The 20,739-nt window shown below is 57.8% G+C and overlaps 1 protein-coding gene across 1 annotated transcript; it reads right to left on the bottom strand.

Moving 5' to 3' along the window:
* Positions 1 to 4,202: 4,202 nt before the first annotated feature.
* LOC124527615 (putative GTP-binding protein 6) lies at positions 4,203 to 17,782 on the bottom strand. The gene is given in 12 exon segments (XM_047100712.1): positions 4,203 to 4,574; positions 4,945 to 5,097; positions 5,581 to 5,729; positions 7,354 to 7,562; positions 9,815 to 9,916; positions 9,919 to 9,972; positions 10,893 to 10,960; positions 11,303 to 11,433; positions 11,595 to 11,665; positions 12,238 to 12,375; positions 16,880 to 17,222; positions 17,285 to 17,782. Coding segments are annotated over 12 exon segments (2,052 nt in total). The 3' UTR covers positions 4,203 to 4,438.
* Between the last annotated feature and the right edge of the window lie 2,957 nt (positions 17,783 to 20,739).

Below are 20,739 nucleotides of genomic sequence, written 5' to 3'. Positions count from 1 at the left end.
TTGTTTGGTTTCCCGGGACATACACAAGTTGTGTGTTGACGGAGTAGTCTATTAACCACGCACCGATCGCGTGGTGTCCAGAAAAACAGTGCTCGTGCCTTCACTGAAACATACCGTATCGCTCAAAAAAAACAAAAAATGCTAACCATCCCTTGAGCTGTCGGTGAGTCCCCGCCACCGGGCAGAGATCACCTTGGACACGGTCATAACGAAAACGTGGGAAACAGCGAGAATGACCAACCTGGGGCGCAGACACAGGAAGTGAGGGGATGTGGTTGGAAAAGTGGGGCCGGCAGCCTGGCAGGGCACTTTAGGTTTGTGCAACATGCGGTGTCTAGGAAGAACCACGGGGTGGGGGGGGGGGGGCGCCGGTGTCCCGCTGTCACGTCTGCCTTTCCCACGGAAACTGCGTGGCCTCATGCAAATTTCTGCCCCAAACGGGTTTTCCTTGCGGCCCAGGGGCAGCACACCCCACCCCCTGGGGCAACATACTTAGTAAATTCTCCTGGCAGCTGGCCGCCTCTGGGAGTGAAAACCCTGAGGGTGTGCACGAGGCCGTGCCCCCCGTGAGGGGCAGGACAGCATTGCTCCTCTTCCCCGGTACCCAGGGATCCAGCCGCGTGGACGCAACGTCACAAGTCCCGCATTGCGCACACGACCTTGACGGTGCTGGCCCTTTCAGCTTCTCAGCCCAACGGTGAACCCCGATGGTGTGTGGGTGTTCCTCTCCCCTACGAAGGGCTCCCTGGGGTTCCTGTGTGTCTTGTGTTCCGGAGCATTCTGCCTCCGATGGAGGAGGACATTAGGCTTTCTCAGGGTAGTCTTGAAGACGACGCTTTCCTCCGTGTTGGAGTGTGTTCTCTTCAGGTCCAAGGGGTCATTTTCCAGAACATCCACTTATGTTTTCGGTATGCGGATGCCATCATTCCAGGAGCGGCCCGAGCCCCAGGAGCTGGAAGCTCGAAGCCCGCAGGGGACGGCGCCGGACAAGATGCTGCGTCCTCTGAACGCCCCGTGGCCGTAGTTCCTGGCCACGTCCGGCCCACAAGTACCTTCCATTTGTGTCCGGAACGCTCCTCACGACTGCTCAATCCCACGAAATCCGCCTCGTTCGTGGATTTCTGTTTCTGTCATTCAAGTGACGGACACATCTGGGCAACACGGTGTGGAGGGCCCGGTGTTGAAGGAGCAGGTTCCCCGGGTCATGGGGAGGTTTCTTCACCTGCCTCGCTGGGCCGCACTTTATTGTTGCCTTATAACTTAAAATCCTGGGTCAAACCTTTCAGTTTTCTGGTATTTTAAGTCTCTTAATGTGGATATGAAGCAAAGGTTCTGTACTTTATTCATTTTTTTTAATGTTTTATTTATTTTTCAGAGAGACAGCAAGAGACACAGTGCCAGCAGGGGAGGGGCAGAGGCAGAGGGAGACACAGAATCCGAAGCAGGCTCCAGGCTCTGAGCTGTCAGCACAGAGCCTGACGTGGGGCTCGAACCCACGAACCGTGAGATCATGACCCCAGCTGAAGTCAGCTGCTTAACCGACTGAGCCACCCAGGCGTCCCTATTTAATTTTAACTTAATTTAACTTCATTTAATTTTATTTTACTTCATTTTGTTATTTTTTATTTTATTTATTTTGTTCTACAGTCTTAAAAAAATTTTTTTTCTTTACATTTATTTATTTTTGAGAGAGAGAGAGAGAGAGAGAGAGCATGAGCGGGGGAGAGGCAGAGAGAGAGGGAGACACAGAATCCCAAGCAGGCTTCAGGCTCTGAGAGCTGTCAGCACAGAACCCGACGAGGGGCTCCAACTCAGGAACCATGAGATCATGACCTGAGCCAAAGTCGGACGCTCAACAGACTAAGCCACCCAGGCACCCCTCATACTTTATTTTTTTTTAAAGATGTTATTTTGGGGTTCCTGGGTGGCTCAGTTAAGCATCAGACTTTTGATTTTGGCTCAGGTCATGATCCCAGGGTTGTGGGACTGACCTTGTGTTGGTCTCTGCATGGAGAGTGGACCCTGCTTGAGATTCTCTCTCTGCCCCCTCCTCAGCTTGTGTTCTCCCTCTCTCTCTCTCCCTCTCTCTCAGAAAGAAAGGAAGAAAGAGAGAGAGAGAGAAAGAAAGAAGAAAGAAAGAAAGAAAGAGAGAGAGAGAGAGAGAAAGACACAGAAGGGTGAAAGTAAATAGAAAATACTAACCCAAAGAAAGCTGGTGGGTCTCTATAAATAACAAACAAAAGGGGCGCCTGGGTGGCTCAGTCGGTTAAGCGTCCGACTCTTGATTTTCGCTCAGGTCATGATCTTGCACTGAGACTCGAAGCCTGGTTTGGATTCTTTCTCTCTCTCTGCCCCTCCCCTGCTTGCTTTCTGTCTCAAAATGAATAAATAAACTTAAAATAAATTTAAAAAATAAAAAAGATGTTATTTTTGAATGATCTCTACAGACCACATGGGGCTTGAACCTAGGAACCCAAGATCAATAGTTGCATGGTCCATCCACAGCCAGCCAGATGCCCCCCTCCCCACCCATACTTAATTTTATTTAGTTTATTTAAATTCATTTAAAATTTTTAATGTTTGTTTTGAGTGAGAGACAGAGTGCAAGCGGGGGAGGGGCAGAGAGAGAGGGAGTCACAGAATCTGAAACAGGCTCCAGGCTCTGAGCTGCCAGCACAGAGCCCGACGTGGGGCTCGAACTCAAAAACCACAAGATCATGACCTGAGCCAAAGTTGGACACTGAACCGAATGAGCCACCCAGGCACCCCTAATTTATTTAAATTTTTTAAAATGCTTATTTATCTGAAGCAGGCTCCAGGCTCCGAGCTGTCAGCAGAGCTGACCTGGGGCTCGAACCCACGAGTCGTGAGATCATGACCTAAGCTGAAGTCGGACATGTGACTGAGCCACGGAGGTGTCCCCTGCCCATACTTAAAGATGAGTGTCTGAGCCTTGTGTATTTGAGGGACGCACTCTGTCAGAAGGATGTGCCTGGCAGGTGCTGTGGTGGCTCCGTGTGTGGACCACGAACCCATGGGAAAGGAGGCCGCGTGGTTCGGGTGTGCGCACTGCCCTGTGGCTGCTGAATAAACGTTGGCGGAGTGAAGTACCATCAGGTGACAGTGTCTCTGGGTCACTCAAACCCATACTTGGCCCTTCCTATGTCAGAATCGGGGTGTGGGCACCTCGGGGGTCGGCCGTGCCTGGGCCCCCTTCTTGGGGTGACTGCCTGCCTCCCAGCACATGGGCATGTTCTCAGGGCCCAGCTGCTCGCGGCACAGTGGACCGGGCCTTGGGAGGGGAGAGGCCCATCTGTGGACAGAGGGGTCCTGGGGAAGCCTGGGTGCTCGTGGGGGGGGGCTGTCTTGTACCTGGTCCCCTCAGTGGGAAGACCGACACCCTCTGTCCGGGGTCCCTCCCCCCATGTCCCTGATCCTCCTTCCTGGGCCCCCGAACCCCTCCCCCGACCCTCCCATGCAGGCCCCCCTGAGTGCCAGCCACCTCCTCATCATGCTTGTAAGCAGTTGGGCGTCAGGACCCTGTGGCTCTGGGCCTTGGGGTGGGGCCTCTGGGACACTGGGGTGTGGACACTGGGGTGGGTGGCTGTGAGGAGGAGTGAGGGACCAGAGGTCTGACCCACCCGCACCCCTTCCTTGTGTCTCCTGCACGGGGAGGTGCTGCAGTGGTGAGAACAGAGTCGGGGGTTGAAAGAGGGTGGCCCTGGTGTGGGTCCCATACAGAGAGCCAGGCTGCGGGGTCTCAGGGAAGAGTGGGCACACACCAGGGGCAGGCAGACCGGGTGGGACCTTGGGGGCTGGGGGTGGCCCACGCAGCACACTCCCCTGCCCACTGTGGTCTTTTCGGGGTCCCCGTACGAGCGAATCCCCGGGGTTGGCCAGTCTCCTGGTTTCAGGATGGGCTGGGCTGCCCTGTCCACACCTTGTCCTGTCTACACTGCCCCATCATCCACACTGCCCCGTCCCCTTGTTTCTCCTTGACCTGTGTGTGCCCGCAGAGGCCTCAGGGTCGTCGGGAGACAGTCCTCGTTGCCGGGACACTGCGGTGGGGAACAGGGAGGTCTGGCAGCCCTGAGTTTATGGGGACCAGCACCCGGAAAGCCCCAAGTGGCTCCTCCCACACCCGCCACACTGGCAGGACCGTGTGCCTGGCGGCCGGCCCTTGGAAGACTCAGAAAGGCTGGTTTACAGACACAATAGCAGAGCTTTTAATATCCTGTAGCTGGAACAGCGTGGAAGGGAACCCACACTCGGGTCACAAGCACATCCCCGCGGAGTCACCCTGAGACCTGACCTTTGACTTCTGGCCGCAAGGGGGCGGCCACCAGCCTTTCGGGCCCAGCAGGGAGCAAGGCACCTGAGGGGGCGGGCAGGACGCCCCGCGGCAGTGCCAAGGCCACACAGCCTCCGCTCCCTCACCTCACTGGCTGGCTGACTCCGGGAAGAGCTTCCAGAACCTGCTGTAGGCAGAGCTGCTGATGACGACCCTGACGTCGGCCGCCCCGGCCTCGGGGATCACATCCACGTCCTGCACCGTCGCCTCCTGGTGCAGCCAGCTGAGGAAGTGAGCAAGGGACACGTCTGTGAGGCGGGCGAGGACCCCAAAGGGCTATGTTCCCAGGAACTGGTCCCAGGCAGAGCGCTGTCCCACAGAACGCTACCCCTGAAGCCCCGTCCCCTGTCCCCGAAGAGTCCTGTCCCCGCAGAGCCCTCTCCCCCAACCGCACACCGCCTTGCTGTCACTGGTGGGGGACTTACTGCAACGAACCACCCCCCTGCATGCCTGTCAGCTCAAGGAGGCCGCTTGCCCCGCAGGCCAAGTCATTAACCCAGATTTGCTGCAGGCGCGTCAGACACCCGGCACCTGCCCCGTGTGCTGGTGCTCTGCCCGGCCCTTCCTACACCTGCTTGGCCAGCCTCACGCACCTCAGCTGTGCCCCCGCCAGCCGGACTCGGAGCGTGAGGACCTGTCTCCCTGTGGCTCTCAGGACAGCGTCCTCCAGCCGGGCTCTCAGCTCCGGGAGCCCGTGTCCCAGGAGGGCGGACATGGCCACGGCCTGGGATCCTGCCGGGCTGTACCTGCGTCGGGGCGGCGGGCAGACCCCACTCAGCCCGGGGAACACCAGCGGGGGTCCCCAAGAACCCCCCCCCCCCCCCCGCTCACGGGGCCTGAACTGTGACTGTGTCAGACGGTCCCAGGAGAGGGCGCGACCCCACTGGACAGGGACACAGGGACGGAGAAAACCATAAGGCTGCGGTGACACGGGGGGGGGGGGGGCTGTGGGGGTGAGGGGTTCAGAACACGCCGCCCCTCCGATGGCATCGCGATTGTCTTGAGTTCAGGCACCTGAGGGAAGGCAGCCGGGACAAAGGCGCTGGGACCGCCCCTTTCCCTCCCGGGACCAGCAGGGGGCGCTCCGTGGAAAGCCGTCGGGGAGGGGCGGGGGGCGGTGAGAGGCGGGGTCGGTGAGGGGCGGCGGACGCCACAGGTTACCGGGCCGCGTCACCAGTACCTGCGGGAATGAGGTCCGGGGGGAGGGGGGCAGGCTGGGGTCCACTCACCCGGGCACCAGGTCGACCTTGTTATGAACTTCCAGCACGGAGTCCAGCAGCGAGGCGGGCAGGCGCAGGCCCCGCAGGGCGGCCGGGACGCTGGCTTTCTGCAGCTCCGTCTCGGGGCGGCTCACGTCTCTCACGTGCACGACCAGATCCTGGGGAGCAGACGGGCCCCGTGCTGGGGACGGGGTTCCGGGGGTCACACAGGAGGACCCGCGCTGGCCGGGGGCTCTCACGGGCACCGCACGGTGGGGTGGGAGTGGGAGCCGGCCCGGCCCCCTCGCTGTCCCCTGCCCTGGTCGCGGTGGAAGGGGGCGGGGGCTCCCTGAGACCAGAGCTGGCCCGGGACCCACGCAGCGTCCTTTGATCAGGGGTCCAGCCGTGGCCAGGCCACCGCCCTCCATGTGATCGGGGGCCCTGGGCGGCTCCCGCACGAAGACTGCAGGCACCTACCTGCGGGCTCAGGTAGGCCCCCGACCCCCCACCGGGTGCCTTGTTCATCATCCGCGGAAGCCTGAGTCTGCGTTACTCCAAATTTTAAAGGACGCCTCTTCCTACGTTTAAGTATCTTTACAGGTAGGTGACCGATGCACAATTGGGAAAACGCGGGCATCTGACTGGTGCAGCCGTTTTGGCTGGGGTCATGACCTCACGGTTGGTGGGTTCAAGCCCCACCTCGGGCTCGGGGCCGACAGCGTGGAGCCCGCTTGGGATCCTCTCTCTCCCTTTCTCCCAAGATAAATGAAAAAGAATTTGGAAAATGCAGCAAGAAGAAAGAGCTGCCTGTAATTCTGCCCCTGGGAACAGGCACCACCCACATTCCAGAATGTTCACTTCCAGGTTTTAGATGCGCTTAAAATTACAAAAAAAAAATGTTTTACTTCAGAAATGTTCTAGATTTTCTGGAAATATGGCAGAGTGGACACGTGGCCCTCACCTTGCTGCCACAGCCAACATTAGTCATGGCATGTGCCACAAGCCGGGGGTGACCCCGGGGTGCACTTGTGACGACATTCCAGGCTCTGTCCCGAGTCACTGGCCTCTCCCTTTCCATTCTGGACACCACCCAGGACACTTGTCACATTGCCGGTCACCTGTCCTTAGCCCCTCTGAGCCCTGACCACGTTAAGCACCGTGCAGGCATTCTGTGGGACGCCCTGTAGCTGAGGTCGGCCTGGTTCATTCTCCTGTTTACACCACGGTTCGGGGTTTGGGGGCAAGACCACAGAGAGCATGCCCTGAGTCCCCGCGGCCACAGCTGTGCACACAGGTGACCTGAGGGCTGAGGGGCAGGCGCCTGGTCGCCCTGGACAGCGGTTCCACCTCCTTCTGTGAATTAGTCTTCAAAGGGGTCACCGGACAGGACTCAGTCTCAGGGTGGCTTAGGCACCACCTTCCTGAGGGTGTGTGTGTCCAGAGACCCGGCCCCCGGGTTGTGTCGTGTGTGAGGGGACCCAGCCCCCACGTTGTGTTGTGTGTGAGGGCACCCAGTCCCAAGGTTGTGTCACATGTGAGGGGATCTGGCCCCCAAGTTGTGTCATGCTTGAGGGACTTCGCCCCCATGTTGTATTGTGCATGAGGGAATCCTGCCCCCCAAGTTGTGTCATGTATGAAGGGACCTGCAACCCAGGGTTATGTCGTGTGTGAAGGTCCCAGATCCCTATGTTGTGTCACATGTGAGGGGACCCGGTCCCCAAGGCTGTGTCGTGTAAAGGGACCGGGCCCCAGGTTACACAGGTGTTTTAGGTAATTTGGCCTCTGGGATCATCCCACACTCACTGAATGAGCCACATCTTCCAGGGTGGCAGAGAAGGACTCGATCAGGCTGTGGGGCAGCTGGGAGAGGAAGCTGATGATGTCCATGTAGATGACAGCCACGCGGGAGGGCAGCCACCCCGCGTGGGCTGTGACGTCCAGTGTCGCAAACAGCCGATCCTGGGGCCGGATGGTGTTATCACCCGTCAGGGCCTTGATCAGCGTGGTTTTTCCTGGAAGGTGGGTCACAGTGGACGCACTGTGTGAGGCCCCCTCACACGTGTCCCACCTCGGTAGCCGTCGAACCCACGTGCATCTGGCCGAGGGGCGGCCATGCATTGTAAGGTCTCTGAGCTCCTAGTGTCTGCCCTGTGTGGTCAAAGAACCTGCTGTTCTCCGTCACGCTTGCGGCCCAGAGGGCCAGGGCCCAGGGTACGAGTGCCTGTATGCAGGACAGCGGTGGTGCGGACAAGGTGGTGATGGCTGAGGGGGTGAGGGCACCCGTGCACATGAGGATAGTATAGACACAGCGGTCACATTTGTACACGTGTGGGTGACACGTGATTGGCGTCCACATAGACGAGGCAGGTTCTCCGCATGTCTGAGATGCAGTAGGTATCTGCATGGCAGAAAGGTGATGGTGTAGACAGGGGCCGTGGTGCCTATGGGGCATGTGTGTTGTCTGTGAGGTGGGCTGGGTGTCTGTGTAGACAGAGTGCTGGTGGTAGAATTGAGGTATGTGTATAAGGTGCACCGGACATCTGTGTAGACGGAGTGATGATGGAGTGGGGTGGGTACACTGTGTGTGAGGTAGGCTGGGCGTCTGTGTAGACAGAGTGATGATGGAGTGGGGCAGGTACACTATGTGTGAGGCGCCTGCCCCTCAGCCCTCAGGTCACCTGTGTGCACAGCTGTGGCCGCGGGGACTCAGGGCCTCTGTGTAGATGGGGGTGTTGGTGGAGTTAGGGTATGTGTATAAGGCGGACCAGATGTCGGTGTAGATGGAGTGACACACATAGTGTGTCTGGGCCTCTGTGTAGATGGGGGTGTTGGTGGAGTTAGGGTATGTGTATAAGGCGGACCAGATGTCGGTGTAGATGGAGTGATGATGGAGTGGGTCAGGTACACTGTGTATGAGGTAGGCTGGGCGTCTGCGTAGACAGGGGTGTTGTTGGAGTTGGGGTATGTGTATAACGTGGACTGGGCGTCTGTGTAGATGGAGTGATGATGGAGTGGGGCAGGTACACTGTGAGGTAGGCTGGGCATCTGTGTAGATGGGGGTGTTGGCGGAGTTGGAGTTGTATAAGTTGGACTGGACATCTGTGTAGACGGGGTGGTGGTGAAATCGGTGTGGGGGGGGTAGATGGGGGTGACAGCGTTAATGGAGTGTGGCGGTGTAGACAGGCAGGAGCTGTATGTGTCTGCAATGGCCCCAGAGGACGTCCCCTCCACTCAGCCTTCCTGCAAGAATGCACCCGTGTGTGCGCCTGGCCCCCGTGTTCAGGGCCACGCCGGGGCCACGCCAGCACCACGCCAGCTCGTGGACATTACTGGTGGCCACTGGCTTCAGCCCGCCCCACAGGTGAATGAGGAGATGACCCGGTAGGGCAGCCCCACCTGGACACACAGGTGCCCTCACCACACAGGTCCCAGGGCACAGACTCCTCTGTGCTGGTGAGCCACGGGCCGTGGGCATAACCTAGTAGTACTGAGTTCGGTAGCCTCGGCGGAGCTCCAGAAGCTCGGTGCTGACGCCGCCGTGCGGACGCACTCGCCGTTTCCCACAGGGTGAGAGCCTGTATCTACCCAAGCGGGATTCTCTGCAGCTGCGGTGCCCCCGCACTTTCTGTTCCAGGTTTTGTGGGAAGTTCCCTCCCTCCTTGAGGACAGGGAGCCGGTGGCGTGAGGCTGGTGGGGACCTCACGCTGGCAGGGGAGTGGACCTCGTGCAGCCCGGCACCCGCTGGCGGACCGGACCCCGACGGTGAGGAAGTCGCACCTGCTGTTGTCTCCCTTTACCGAGCACAGCCGTGAGCTCAGGGCTTCGGGATGAAGGAGACCCGAGGTTCCGTGTCCTGCAGACGATCGCGCTGAGCGCACACATTAAGCTAAACCACGAGCCCTGTGGTGAGGTCCTACTGCGCACAGTCTGAACCACTTTTATCCTTCTACGGGCCTGCCCACCATGAATGGTCTTAACACCGTCACCCTTCTGTCTCTCTCTCAGTCTCAACACACCTGTAAGAGAAGGGAGTGCAGTCCGCTGTCCAGCACTCGATGACCACGCTAGTGACCTGATGGGGCACCCGCCGTGGGCCCTGCAAATGCCCTGGGGACATGAGCCATGCTTTCCACCTGTTCTCATCATCCATCGGCCCTCTGAATCCCAGGGCCTTGTTGCATTTGTGAGCGGTTTCTCCCCAAATGCACTAGCAGGGTGGTGGGGGGACGGTGGACCCCCCAGAAGCCCCCAGAACTTCTCTCACCGCAGTTTGTGTATCCCACCATGGAGACCACAGGAAACTCCTGCCGTCTGTGCTGCCTTCCCAGGAGATGCCTTTTGTCCCGAAGTCTGTCCAGGGCCTTCGAATCTTCAGCTCCTTGTCCTTCAGCAGGTGCCGTTGCACCTGCATGAGCGATTCTCCTACAAACACCCAACACGGCGAGTCAGCACACTCACAAAGACGTAAGAGCAGAGTGAGCCACGCGGGTCCCTGTGTGCGTTGTGGACAGGCATTCTGCCCCTGGGACCCGCCCCCCGCCCCGCCGATCTGCTCTTCTATACTGCCCCAGCACCTTCCTGTCTGACAGATGGCTTCACCCAGTGGAGGGTGGCCTTGCCTCCGGACTTCTGCCCTCTGAGGTCACCTGGGCTCCCCTTTATTTGGGAGTAAGGGAGAGCCTCAGAAGGACAGCCCCCATGATATCCAGAGCCACCTGAGCGGTGCCCCAAAGACACATCTACATCCTGACCCCTGGGACCTGTGAACGGAAACTCATTTTGGAATATGGTCTGGGCGCATATAACTGGTGAGAGATCTGAGGGGTCATCCTGGATCAGTGTGGCCCTAAATCCAAAGACAAATGTCTGCATAACATAAGAGAAGACAGAGGAGAAGCCGTGTGAAGATGTGAAGACCCATGTGGGAGGGACGCAGCCACGAGCCCAGGGACGCCTGGGGCCCCAGAAGCTGCAAGAGGCAGGAAGGACCCTCCCCTGGAGCCTCTGGAGGGAGCACAGCCCTGCCCACCTGGATCTCAGTGGCCCTGCCCACCCCCCCGACCCGATCTCAGTGGCCCTGCCCCCACCCCACCCCCCAGATCTCAGACTTCTGGTCTCCAGAGCTGACAGAGTAGATTCCTGAGGTTTTAAGGCTCTGGCTTGTGGTCCTTCATTGCAGCCACCCCAGCAGACCACGTAGATATTCTAGTTTGTGTGAATGGGACCATGTATGAGGTCACATGCAGCCCCACTGGGATCTTTCAGCGCTGCTGTCCCCTTCCTAAGGGTGGCTGCCGTGACATACCCCCTTCTGAGCACGCGGTGACAAGACCTCACGTTACCTGACCCCATGATGTAGCGTGAGCCTCCTCCCCGTCCATCCAGGCGGGTGGTGCCGCTCAGGTGGGACCTGCCGTGGAAAGGGGGCGTCTCAGTAGAGAGGGTGAGACGTCCGTGCCCATCTAGGGGGAGCACACCAGGTGACAGCACACAGACGCGAGGGTGAGATGAGAACTCTGGGTGGAGAGAGCGAGGCAGGGCGTCTTTCCTCCTGCCTGGATCTTCACCGTCACGGAAGGGGGGGGCCCCACGGCGGGGTGACCTGTCCGGGTAGGCACGCTGCTTGGACAGGAGCCTGACAGGCCTCGTCCGGGAGGGCACGGCCAGCCCTGCCTTCCGTCTTCACCGCACCCCAGGCAACGGGTCGGACACGCGACTACGCGAGCCGCGAGAGCTGGGGTGTGCCCCGAACCTGAGAAGGGGGAGCTCAGCCAGCGCCACCTGCAGCCGGGCCTCCTTCGTCCGGGCGTTGCAGCGGAAAATGGAAAGAACAACGGTGAACCGGTCAAACACCTGCACGCCCCAGGCGGCCTCCAGTTCTTTCTGCAAACGGAGGGAGGGAGTGAGGGCATCTGCAGCGGTGTCTCGGGTGAAGGGGGCCGCCGGGAAGGCGTCCGCGATCCCAGGGCCTCCTCCGTCTGACCCGACTCCCTCCGCCCCGGAGCGTGGGAAAGCATGGGAAGCGTCCAGAGACTCCCGCGTACCTTGGTGAGCGGGGCCATCCTCTCCACATTCAGAAAGACCGCGGTGATTTCTGGCAACGCTCTGATTTTCTCTGAGGAAAAGAGAAGGTTCGGTCGGACGTCAGGGCTCCATGGGGTCTGTCGTGGGGCCGACCCTGGGCTCAGGCTGGCTGTGGTCACCGGGTACCCCTCGACTCCCTGAGTGCATATTTGGGAAGTCGGGTGTGTGAGGCAGGGGAAGGGAGGACCGGGGTCCCTTCGGGGTCCTTCGGGGGTCGTGGGTCTTGCACACGCAGGTGACACGACCCCACGGGGTCTGAATGGCTCCATGACCTGCGGTGACAGAGCCGGGCGGTGAGCACCCCCTCAGCGTATCCGCAGGGCTCGCCGCTCTGAAGTGTGACACCCCCGGGGGTCCCTGGAAGGCAGGGTTCACACACAGCACCCTGTCTGCGGGGAGGGCCGGGCTGGGGTCCCGGGGCCGGTTTCCACCGGACTCTGAATTGCCCCACGGCCCCACTGGGCACAGTTCAGGTTGCGATCGGGGCACGGAGGCGTTTTTGACGTCTGATCCAAGTTCCCGTAAGGACGCCTCTACTCGGCCCAGACGGCGAGCCCCACCGTTCCTGCTTCAGGAGGAAGAGAGCCAAGCAGCAGGGCCCACCTGTCAGGTGCCGCAAGGTCCCTCTGCCGAACGCGACCTTCCCGTCGGGTGTTCTGGCGGGCACCACCATCCTTTCCACCACTGACCAGCGGTCCAGCGTGTGGACCAGAGATTCCGCCTCCGCCACCTGCCGGTCAGCTTCGGGGAGACACAGGGCCAGGGTGAGGGACACACCCCTGCGAGGTCGGCCCCGGGGCCCCGTGCTCCCCAGCTCGGATGGCTGCCCGCACGGCGGCACAGAGGTCCGGACGCAGCACCCAGGTAGGCACCTGGTCCGAAACACAGCTGTGTGCCTCCAGGCCCAGACCGTTGCAGCCTCCGCTCACGCTGGACGCCGAGGGCTGGGCAGATAACGGGACGTGTGCTCGGTGAGGCCCCCGCGGTCTGTCGTGACCCAGTGCACAGCGGGTCTTGTGACGGAGCCCAAGAACTGGCTACATTCATTGCCCGTAGGGTGGGCTGTGAGCCCCTGCTTAGGCAGGGAGTGGGGCGCTGGTGCCGGTGGGTCCTGGGGCTTTGAGTCCTGACTGCTGCCGACAGGGCTGAGGGGGGCTCAGGGCTCTGTGACACGGAGGCCAGCGTTCTGGGTAACACCCCTGTGAAACTTGTACTAAGCGCCCTCTGTGCCCCAGTGCGGTCCGCCCTCTCCCGGCGGCCGCCTTGGAGCACAGTGTCCTCAGGTTCTCCTGAGGGACCTCGCTGGTCCTCCTCACTTCCGCCCCTCTGGGTGGGGTCCCCTGACTTCCCTCCTTAACCGTCACACATGGGGCATCAGCAAACCCCACAGACGCGGTCTTTCCTGACCTCCGTGGGGGGCCACATCCCCACTCAACCGTGGATCACCTGCAGCTTCCCACAACCCCCCTGGCGGTCCTGCTCCTGTGGCCACTCCCACAGCCACGGGCCTGGGGGTCTGGTCGAAGTGCCACGTGGGACCCCCAATGCTAATGCTCGGGGATCCACCAGGTGGGGATGAAACCTCAGGACACTTGTGTATTCACAGTTCACATGCACGGGCTCACTCACAACTGGGCCCTGCTCGCAGGACTACAGAGGCTTCCCCCACCCCTCACCTCCCCACCCCTGCACCACAGCTCCCCACCCCTGCCCCACACCTCCCCTCCCCGCCCCACACCTCCCCTCCCCTGCCTCACACCTTGGCACCACACCACTGAAGACCAGTTGACACCACTTCCTTGTACCCCATCTATCACATCGGGCCATTAGGAGAAAATTACAGGGTATACTGACAGGTGACAAACGTGATGTAAAGACACAGAGCAGCGTCAGAGCCAGTGGAATATGGCAGGAATGCTGGAATTATCGGACCACTATGATTCATATGCTAAGGGCTCTGACAGATAAAGGAGCCGGCACGCAAGGACAGATGGGCAACGTAAGCAGACAGATGGAAATTTGAAGAAAGAGCCAAACAGAAATGCTGGCTGTCACAAACACTCCAACGGAAAGGAAGAATCCGCTAATAGGCTTATGAGTGGGCTGGGCAAGGCCAAGGAATGAATCTCTAAGCTTGAAGACAGGACAAGAGTCGTGATGAAGAAATTCCGACTGTGAATGACGTAGAGAAACTGAAAAGTCAAGCCACAAAAAGAAGAAAACATTTGTAAAAAACATCTGAGAAAGGGCTATTATCCAGAAGAACTCTTAAAACTTAGCAATAAAAGAAGAACTTGAGGGGCGCCTGAGGGCTCAGTTGGTCGAGCGTCTGACCTTGGCTCAGGTCATGATCTCGTGGTTCGTGAGTTCGAGCCCCACGTCGGGCTCTGTGCTGACAGCTCAGAGCCCGGAGCCTGCTTCAGATTCTGTGTGTCTCTCTCTTTCTGCCCTTGCCCTGCTGGCACTCTGTCTCTGTCTCTCAAAAAGTGAATAAACATTAAAAAATGTATTTTAAGGGGCCCCTGGGTGGCTCAGTGGCTCGAGTGTCCAACTTCGGCTCATGGCATGATCTCACAGCTCATGAGTTCGAGTCCCGCATCAGGCTCTGTGCTGAGAGCTCAGAGCCTGGAGCCTGCTTTGGATTCTGTGTCTCTCTCTCTCTGCCCCTTCCCTGCTCATGCTTTGTCTCTGTCTCTCAAAGATGAATAAACGTTTAAAAAAAATTAAAAAAAAAAAAAACTTGATCAAAAGCTGGGTCAAACAGGACGCCTCAGTGGCTCGGTCGGTTGAGGGTCTGACTTTGGCTCAGGTCACAATCTTATGGTTTGTGAGATCGAGCTCTGCGCGGGGCTGTCAGTGGGAGTTGGCTTGGGACCCTCTGCCCCCTCTCTCTTCACCTCTCCCGCTCCCGCTCTCTGAGAAATAAACTTTAAAAAAATTTATAATAAAAATATAAAAAAACAAAAGCTGGGCTGAAGACCTAACACACACTTGACCACAGAAGCTGGGGAGAGACGCTCTACACCATATGTGGTCGGGGAAATGAATGCACGTTACCTCGAGAGCCACGCACACCTGTGAGGCTGGCCCAGACACAGAACGCGGACAACACCTGACACTGGTGACACGGGTGCAGCAAGAACCCTCCTTTGTCACTGATGGGAACCCAAAGTGGTGCAGCCGCTGGCAAAGCAGTTTGGTGCTTTCTTATAAAACCAAATGTGCTCTTACCAGAGGGTCCAGCAGAATGCTCCCTGGTATTTACCCAAGTGAACAGAAACTTAGGTCCACACAAAGCTGCACGTGGATGTTTACAGCAGCTTGGAAGCAACCTTGATGTCCCTCAGCAGGTGGATGAATAAATACACTGGGGGCCATCCAGACAATAGGGTCTTAGCACCACCAGAAACAAATGAGCTGTATGGCCACAGAAACTCACACAGGAGCCTTAGATGCATGCGATTGAGCGACAGGAGCCGGTCTGAAAAGGCTGCGTAGTGGATGGTTCTAACCCTATGATGTTCTGGAAAAGGCAGAACGAGGCACATAGTAAAAATATCTGCAGTTGCCAGGAAGGGGGTGGGGTGAAGCATGAACAGGAGGGGCAGTGAAACCCTCTGCAGAATCCTGTAATGATGGATCCGTAACATTGTACATTGTCTAGACCCACAGAGCGGGAAACACTGAGAGTGAATCATACTGTAAACCATGGACTCTGGGTGATTCCATGTTCACGTAGGTTCCTGGATCGTAATACGTGTCCTGCTCTGATGGGGATGCTGGTAACACACGAGGCTAACCAGGTGGGACAGGAGGTATAGGGAGCCCTCTGTACTGTCTTCTCAAGTTTCCTGTGCAACTAACACTACTCTAAAAGGATTTAAAAGAGAAAACAAGGAACATAGCACTGAGATGGAATGTTCTTGAACAGGAAAGTTCACAGGAACAGAGCGCAGATTCGTGGCTGTGAGGGACTGGATGGGGATGCGATGCAAAGTGGCTGGTATTAAGGGGACAGGGCCTCCTGTGGTGATATGAACCACACAGAGGGGCTGGCTGCAATGTGCTAAATGCTACTGAACTGTGCCCAGCAGAAGGCTAATTGTACGAATGACATGTTAATAAAGGTCTAAGGGGAAGAGGGGAATTAAAAGAACCCACTGTATCAGGTCACCCTCCTGCTCAATGCAGAGTACTCGTGACAACCCCAGCACTTACAGCCCACATCAGTGTGTGTTAGACACCCAGGGACTCCACTGTAAGTGCCCCCGCCTCCCCAAAGCCACCCAGCCAGCCTGCCGGGGGTCACAGGCCGTGCTCCCTGGAGGACCCCTCTCTGGAGACTGTCCTCACATCTCTGTGCCTGCCCCTTTCCACTGTGGGGTCTGGTCTTCCCAAGCCATTCAGGATCGCCCTGCTGAGACCCTCGAACCACGTTTTCGCCCACCCGAAGCACGTGGGCCCAGGAGGTGGCTCTCTGCCGTGAGTGCATGCTGTGCCCCGAGCCTCCATCAGCACAGGCACAGCACTGGCTGTTAGCTACTGGGGGGAACGGTGGTGGTCCCAGGCAGCTGCCCTGGAGAGGGCAGGCAGACAAGGGTTTGCGGTTCCGGGTATAAAGTGCATGTACTATAACCGTCTTCTTGCGCAATCTTTAGTATTCAGTGGTTACATAAATGAAAATGCTGCACAGTAAGGTACTTAAGGGTCCGTCTCACACACACACACTCACAAACACACACAGACGGGGCACACTGGCTCTAGACTTTTGTTAGATTCTTTACAAAAGAACGGGTAGGACACAACACACAATGCAGGGGAGAGGAGGGATTAACCAGGAAGCAGGCAGAGAGGGGATAGGGCCAGGCAGCAGAGAGCTGGTGCTGCCGCCAGCAGGTTTAAGGGGGATGGGTGCTGGCATTTCAGTGCTGCGCTTGGCGCCCCGCCCCCTCAGCCCAAGCCCTCCAAGTCTCCGCCCCCCGATGCCCCGCCCCTCCCAATCTCCGCCCCCAGAGCGCCAGCCCTGAGCGCTGGCATTGGAAGCCCCGCCCATCCGAATCTCCGCCCCCAGCGCCAGACCTGAAAGCCCCGCCCCCAGCCTCCACTCCGGAGTTCAAGCGCCTACAACCACGCCCCCCAAGCCCCGACCCCCCACTGAGCTCCAGCCCGATTCTCCCGAGTCTCCGCCCCCTGGAAGCCCCGCCTCTGAGTCCCCGGCTCCGCCCGCGGCGCAGTTCCTGCGCACCTCGGGTCCGCTGCGGCTTCCCGGGTCCCCACTTGACCTCAGGGTGAACCAGGCACACACACTGGGTCCCCACCGGCAGCAAAGGGTCCCTCCTCAGCAGCTCCTCCTCCTCTTCTTCCTCGTCCTCGGCATCTTCTGGTTCCTCCACCTCTCCCGTTCGGCTTCTCGGGCCATCAGCCGGTGGGCCCCGTCCTCCGCCCCCTCGCCCCTTGAGGCCCCCGGGCCCGAAGGTGGCGAGCGCGCGCTCAGGGCAGAACAGCAGCGGCGGCGCGGGTCTCGGAGCCCGGTGGCAAAGAACCACGCGAGACAGCCAGGCCCCCGGGCGGATGGCGGCCCGCAGGGCCTACTTCCCGCGCTCAACGGAACGCTATGGGGCGGGGCTTCGGGTGGGGCGTGTTCCCATGCGAACTCCCCATTGGCCGCCGGACTTAACGTGCTCGTCGCCGCTTGATTGACGCGAGTGGTCCTGGGCAGGCAAAATTTGGGACTACGCCGCCGCCGGGGATTAGCTTCGCTTCCGCGGATCCTGCTCGGGGTGTATGCCCGCATCGGTAGTGCCACCAGCGGGGCAGGCGCGGGCATCCGACCCTGGGCGGGCGCTTCCCCACACCCGTCCCTATCCGGCTTCTGAGCGGGACCGGTGGTTTGGTCCTGGAGGCCTGACTGCTCCCCCAGAGGTCCCACATACTGCCAGGAGGTACGAGGCTGCCCCGGGGGTGGGGGTGCCTCCAAATCCTGCCACGGGAGTCCGAGTGAGGCCGCGGGGGTCCACATCCAGCCTTGGGGTTGGAGGAGCTCCCTCGGGGGTCCCACATCCAGCCTGGGAGATAGGAGTGCTTCCTCAGCGGTCCCACATCCTGTATTGGGGGTCCGGGTGCTGCCCCGGAGGGGGGGTCTCCACATCCTGCCTTGGGGTCCGAGTGAGGCCGCGGGGGACACACATCATGACTTGAGGCTCAGAGTGCTCCCCCAGGGTTCCCACACCCTGCTTAGGGGTGTGAAGGCACCCCTTGGGGGATCCTACAAACTGCCTTGGGGGATCCGAGTGCTCCTCCAGGTTTCCCACATGTTGCCTTGGGGGTCTGAGACCTTTTCGGGGGTCCGGAATTCTACCTAGCAGGTCTAGTACTGCCCTGGGGGATCCCACATCCTGCCTTGGAGGGTGGCCCATACATTTGTCTGGCCATGGAACCCAAAAACTAATTCGGACCGGCACCCTCCCTTATGCACTCCACAGCCCTTTTGGTCAACAACTGCACTGTTGTGGGTTCAGTCCCTGGAGCCTCCTGGGACCTAACCCTAAATATAACTGAAACCCTAACCTTAACCCTCAACCGAAACCTAACCCTATCTCCAAACCTAACCCTATGCTTGACCTGCACCATCCCATGGGCCCTCACTTCAGCCCTCCAGGGAGATCACCAGCCTGGAGTAGCTTCGGCCCTGGCGGCATTCCTGGACCAAACCCTAACCTAGCTAAGGCTCTCTCCCCATGGGGACCCATTACCAAAGTCTGACAATACCATGCACATGGGGTCCAAGAGCGGTGCAGGATCACTTGGCACAGAACCTGGAACATCAACATGTCATTTCCAAGGCCCGGCAGAAGCTGCCCAGGAGGATTCCTGCTGCCAACCCGACCAGTGGCCCATATATTTGTGTGGCCTTGGAACCCAAAGACTAATCCTGACCGGCACCTTCCCATGTGTACTCCACTCAGCCCATCGGGGAGACAACTGCACTGCTCTGGGTTCAGCAGCTGGAGCCTCCTGGGACCTAACCCTAACCCTAACTGTAACCCTAACCATAACCCTCACCCTAAGCCTAACCCTGTCTCAAACCCTAACCCTACACTTGATCCGTACCCTCCCATATGCCCTCACTTCAGCCCTCGAGAGAGATCATGAAACTGGTGTCGCTTCGGCCCTGGCGATGTCCCTGGACCAAACCCTAACCCTAGCTAAGGCTCTCTCCCCATGGGGACCCAATTCCAAAGTCTGACAACAGCAAACACACGGGTTCCAGAATCAGTGTAGAAATACTCGGCATGGAATGTGGAACATCATGTCATTTCCCAAGCATGACTGCAGCTGCAGGAGAGGATTCCTGAGCCTACCCAAAGAGTGGCACATACATTTGTCTGGCTTTGGAACACAAGGACTAATCCTGACAGGAACCGTCCCTTGTGCAGTCCACTCAGCCCTTCAGGGAGACAACTGCACTGCTCTGGGTTCAGAGCCTGGAACCTCCTTGAACCTAAACCTAACCCTAACTGTAACCCTAACCATAACCCTCACCCTAACCCTAACTCTATCCTTTACCTACACTTGACCTGCACCCTTCATGGGCCCTCACTTCAGCCCTCGAGGGAAATCACCAGACTGGAGTCACTTCATCCCTGGTGACGTCTCTGGACCGAACCCTCACTGAAGCTAAGGCTGTCTCCTGATGAGGACCCATTCCTAACTCTGAAAACACCATGCACATGGGTCCCCGTAGCGGTGCATGATCAATCTGAGGGAATGTGGAAAATCACCATGTCATTTCCAAAGCTCAATTGGATTTGCACGACGGGGCTCCTGACGCCCTGCTGAAGAGTGGCCCACACAAGAGGCTGGCTCTGGAAGCCAAAATCTAAGCCTGACCGGCAGCCTTAACCTATACCTAACCCTAACCCTAACCCTACACCTACCCTAACCCCTACCCCTATCCCTAACTTTAACCCTAACCCATTTCAAGTTTCCGCACTGGTGCCCCAGGTAGAAATAGACAATTGGGAACAAATTAATGAATGAACACAGATTGAACATCTGTGTTTTATTTTTATTTATTTATTTTTAATGTTTTTAAATGTTTTTATTTATTTTTGAGACAGAGAGAGACAGAGCATGAGCAGAGGAGGGGCAGAGAGAGAGGGAGACACAGAATCCAAAGCAGGCTCCAGGCTCTGAGCTGTCAGCACAAAACCCGACATGGGGCTCGCACTCATGGACTGTGAGATCATGACCCGAGCTAAAGTCAGACCCTTAACCGACTGAGCCACCCAGGCACCCCGAACATCTGTGTTTTAAATGAACATCTGGGGGCGCCTGGGTGGCGCAGTTGGTTAAGCGTCCGACTTCAGCCAGGTCACGATCTCACGGTCCGTGAGTTCGAGCCCCGCGTCAGGCTCTGGGCTGATGGCTCGGAGCCTGGAGCCTGTTTCCGATTCTGTGTCTCCCTCTCTCTCTGCCCCTCCCCCGTTCATGCTCTGTCTCTCTCTGTCCCAAAAATAAAATAAACGTTGAAAAAAAAAAATTTTAAAAAAAATAAAAAAAATAAAAAAAAAATAAAAAAAAAAAAATAAATGAACATCTGTGTTAAATGAACACAGATGGAACATATTTGATATTGAAAGGGATTTGATATTTAAACGTATTAAGTTTGTTGGTTTAAGATAGACATGTCTTTAAAGTTATCATTAAGTAAATAAAACTTTTTTTATTTAAAAAAATTTTTAATGTTTATTTTTTGAGAGTGAGACAGAGTGTGAGCGGGCGAGGGGCAGAGAGAAAGAGGGAGGCACAAAATCTGAAGCAGGCTCCAGGCTCTGAGCTGTCAGCACAGAGCTCAACATGGGGCTCAAAACCACAAGCTGTGAGATCATAACCTGAGCCGAAGTCAGATGCTTAACTGACTGAGCCACCCAGGCGCCCCCATAAAATTTTTTTCTACCTAATGTTTTCTGAAGGTCAAATAAGGTCTTGTTATCTCTGTTACAATTTGTCAGCAAAAAAGGTGACTTATAATGATGGTTAATTTTGTCTGTCTCAAAGTTTTCATGGGTAATTTTTACGATAGCTTTCAAAGTTTTTGGTAAC

This window comes from Lynx rufus, unplaced genomic scaffold (genome assembly GCF_022079265.1).
Source record: "Lynx rufus isolate CCGP_SWC_20201006 ecotype Redwood Valley unplaced genomic scaffold, mLynRuf1.p SCAF_52, whole genome shotgun sequence".
In the NCBI taxonomy this organism is placed as follows: Eukaryota; Metazoa; Chordata; class Mammalia; order Carnivora; family Felidae; genus Lynx; species Lynx rufus.
Note: the sequence above shows the minus strand (reverse complement) of the source record. Positions and strands in the feature narration are given on the sequence as shown.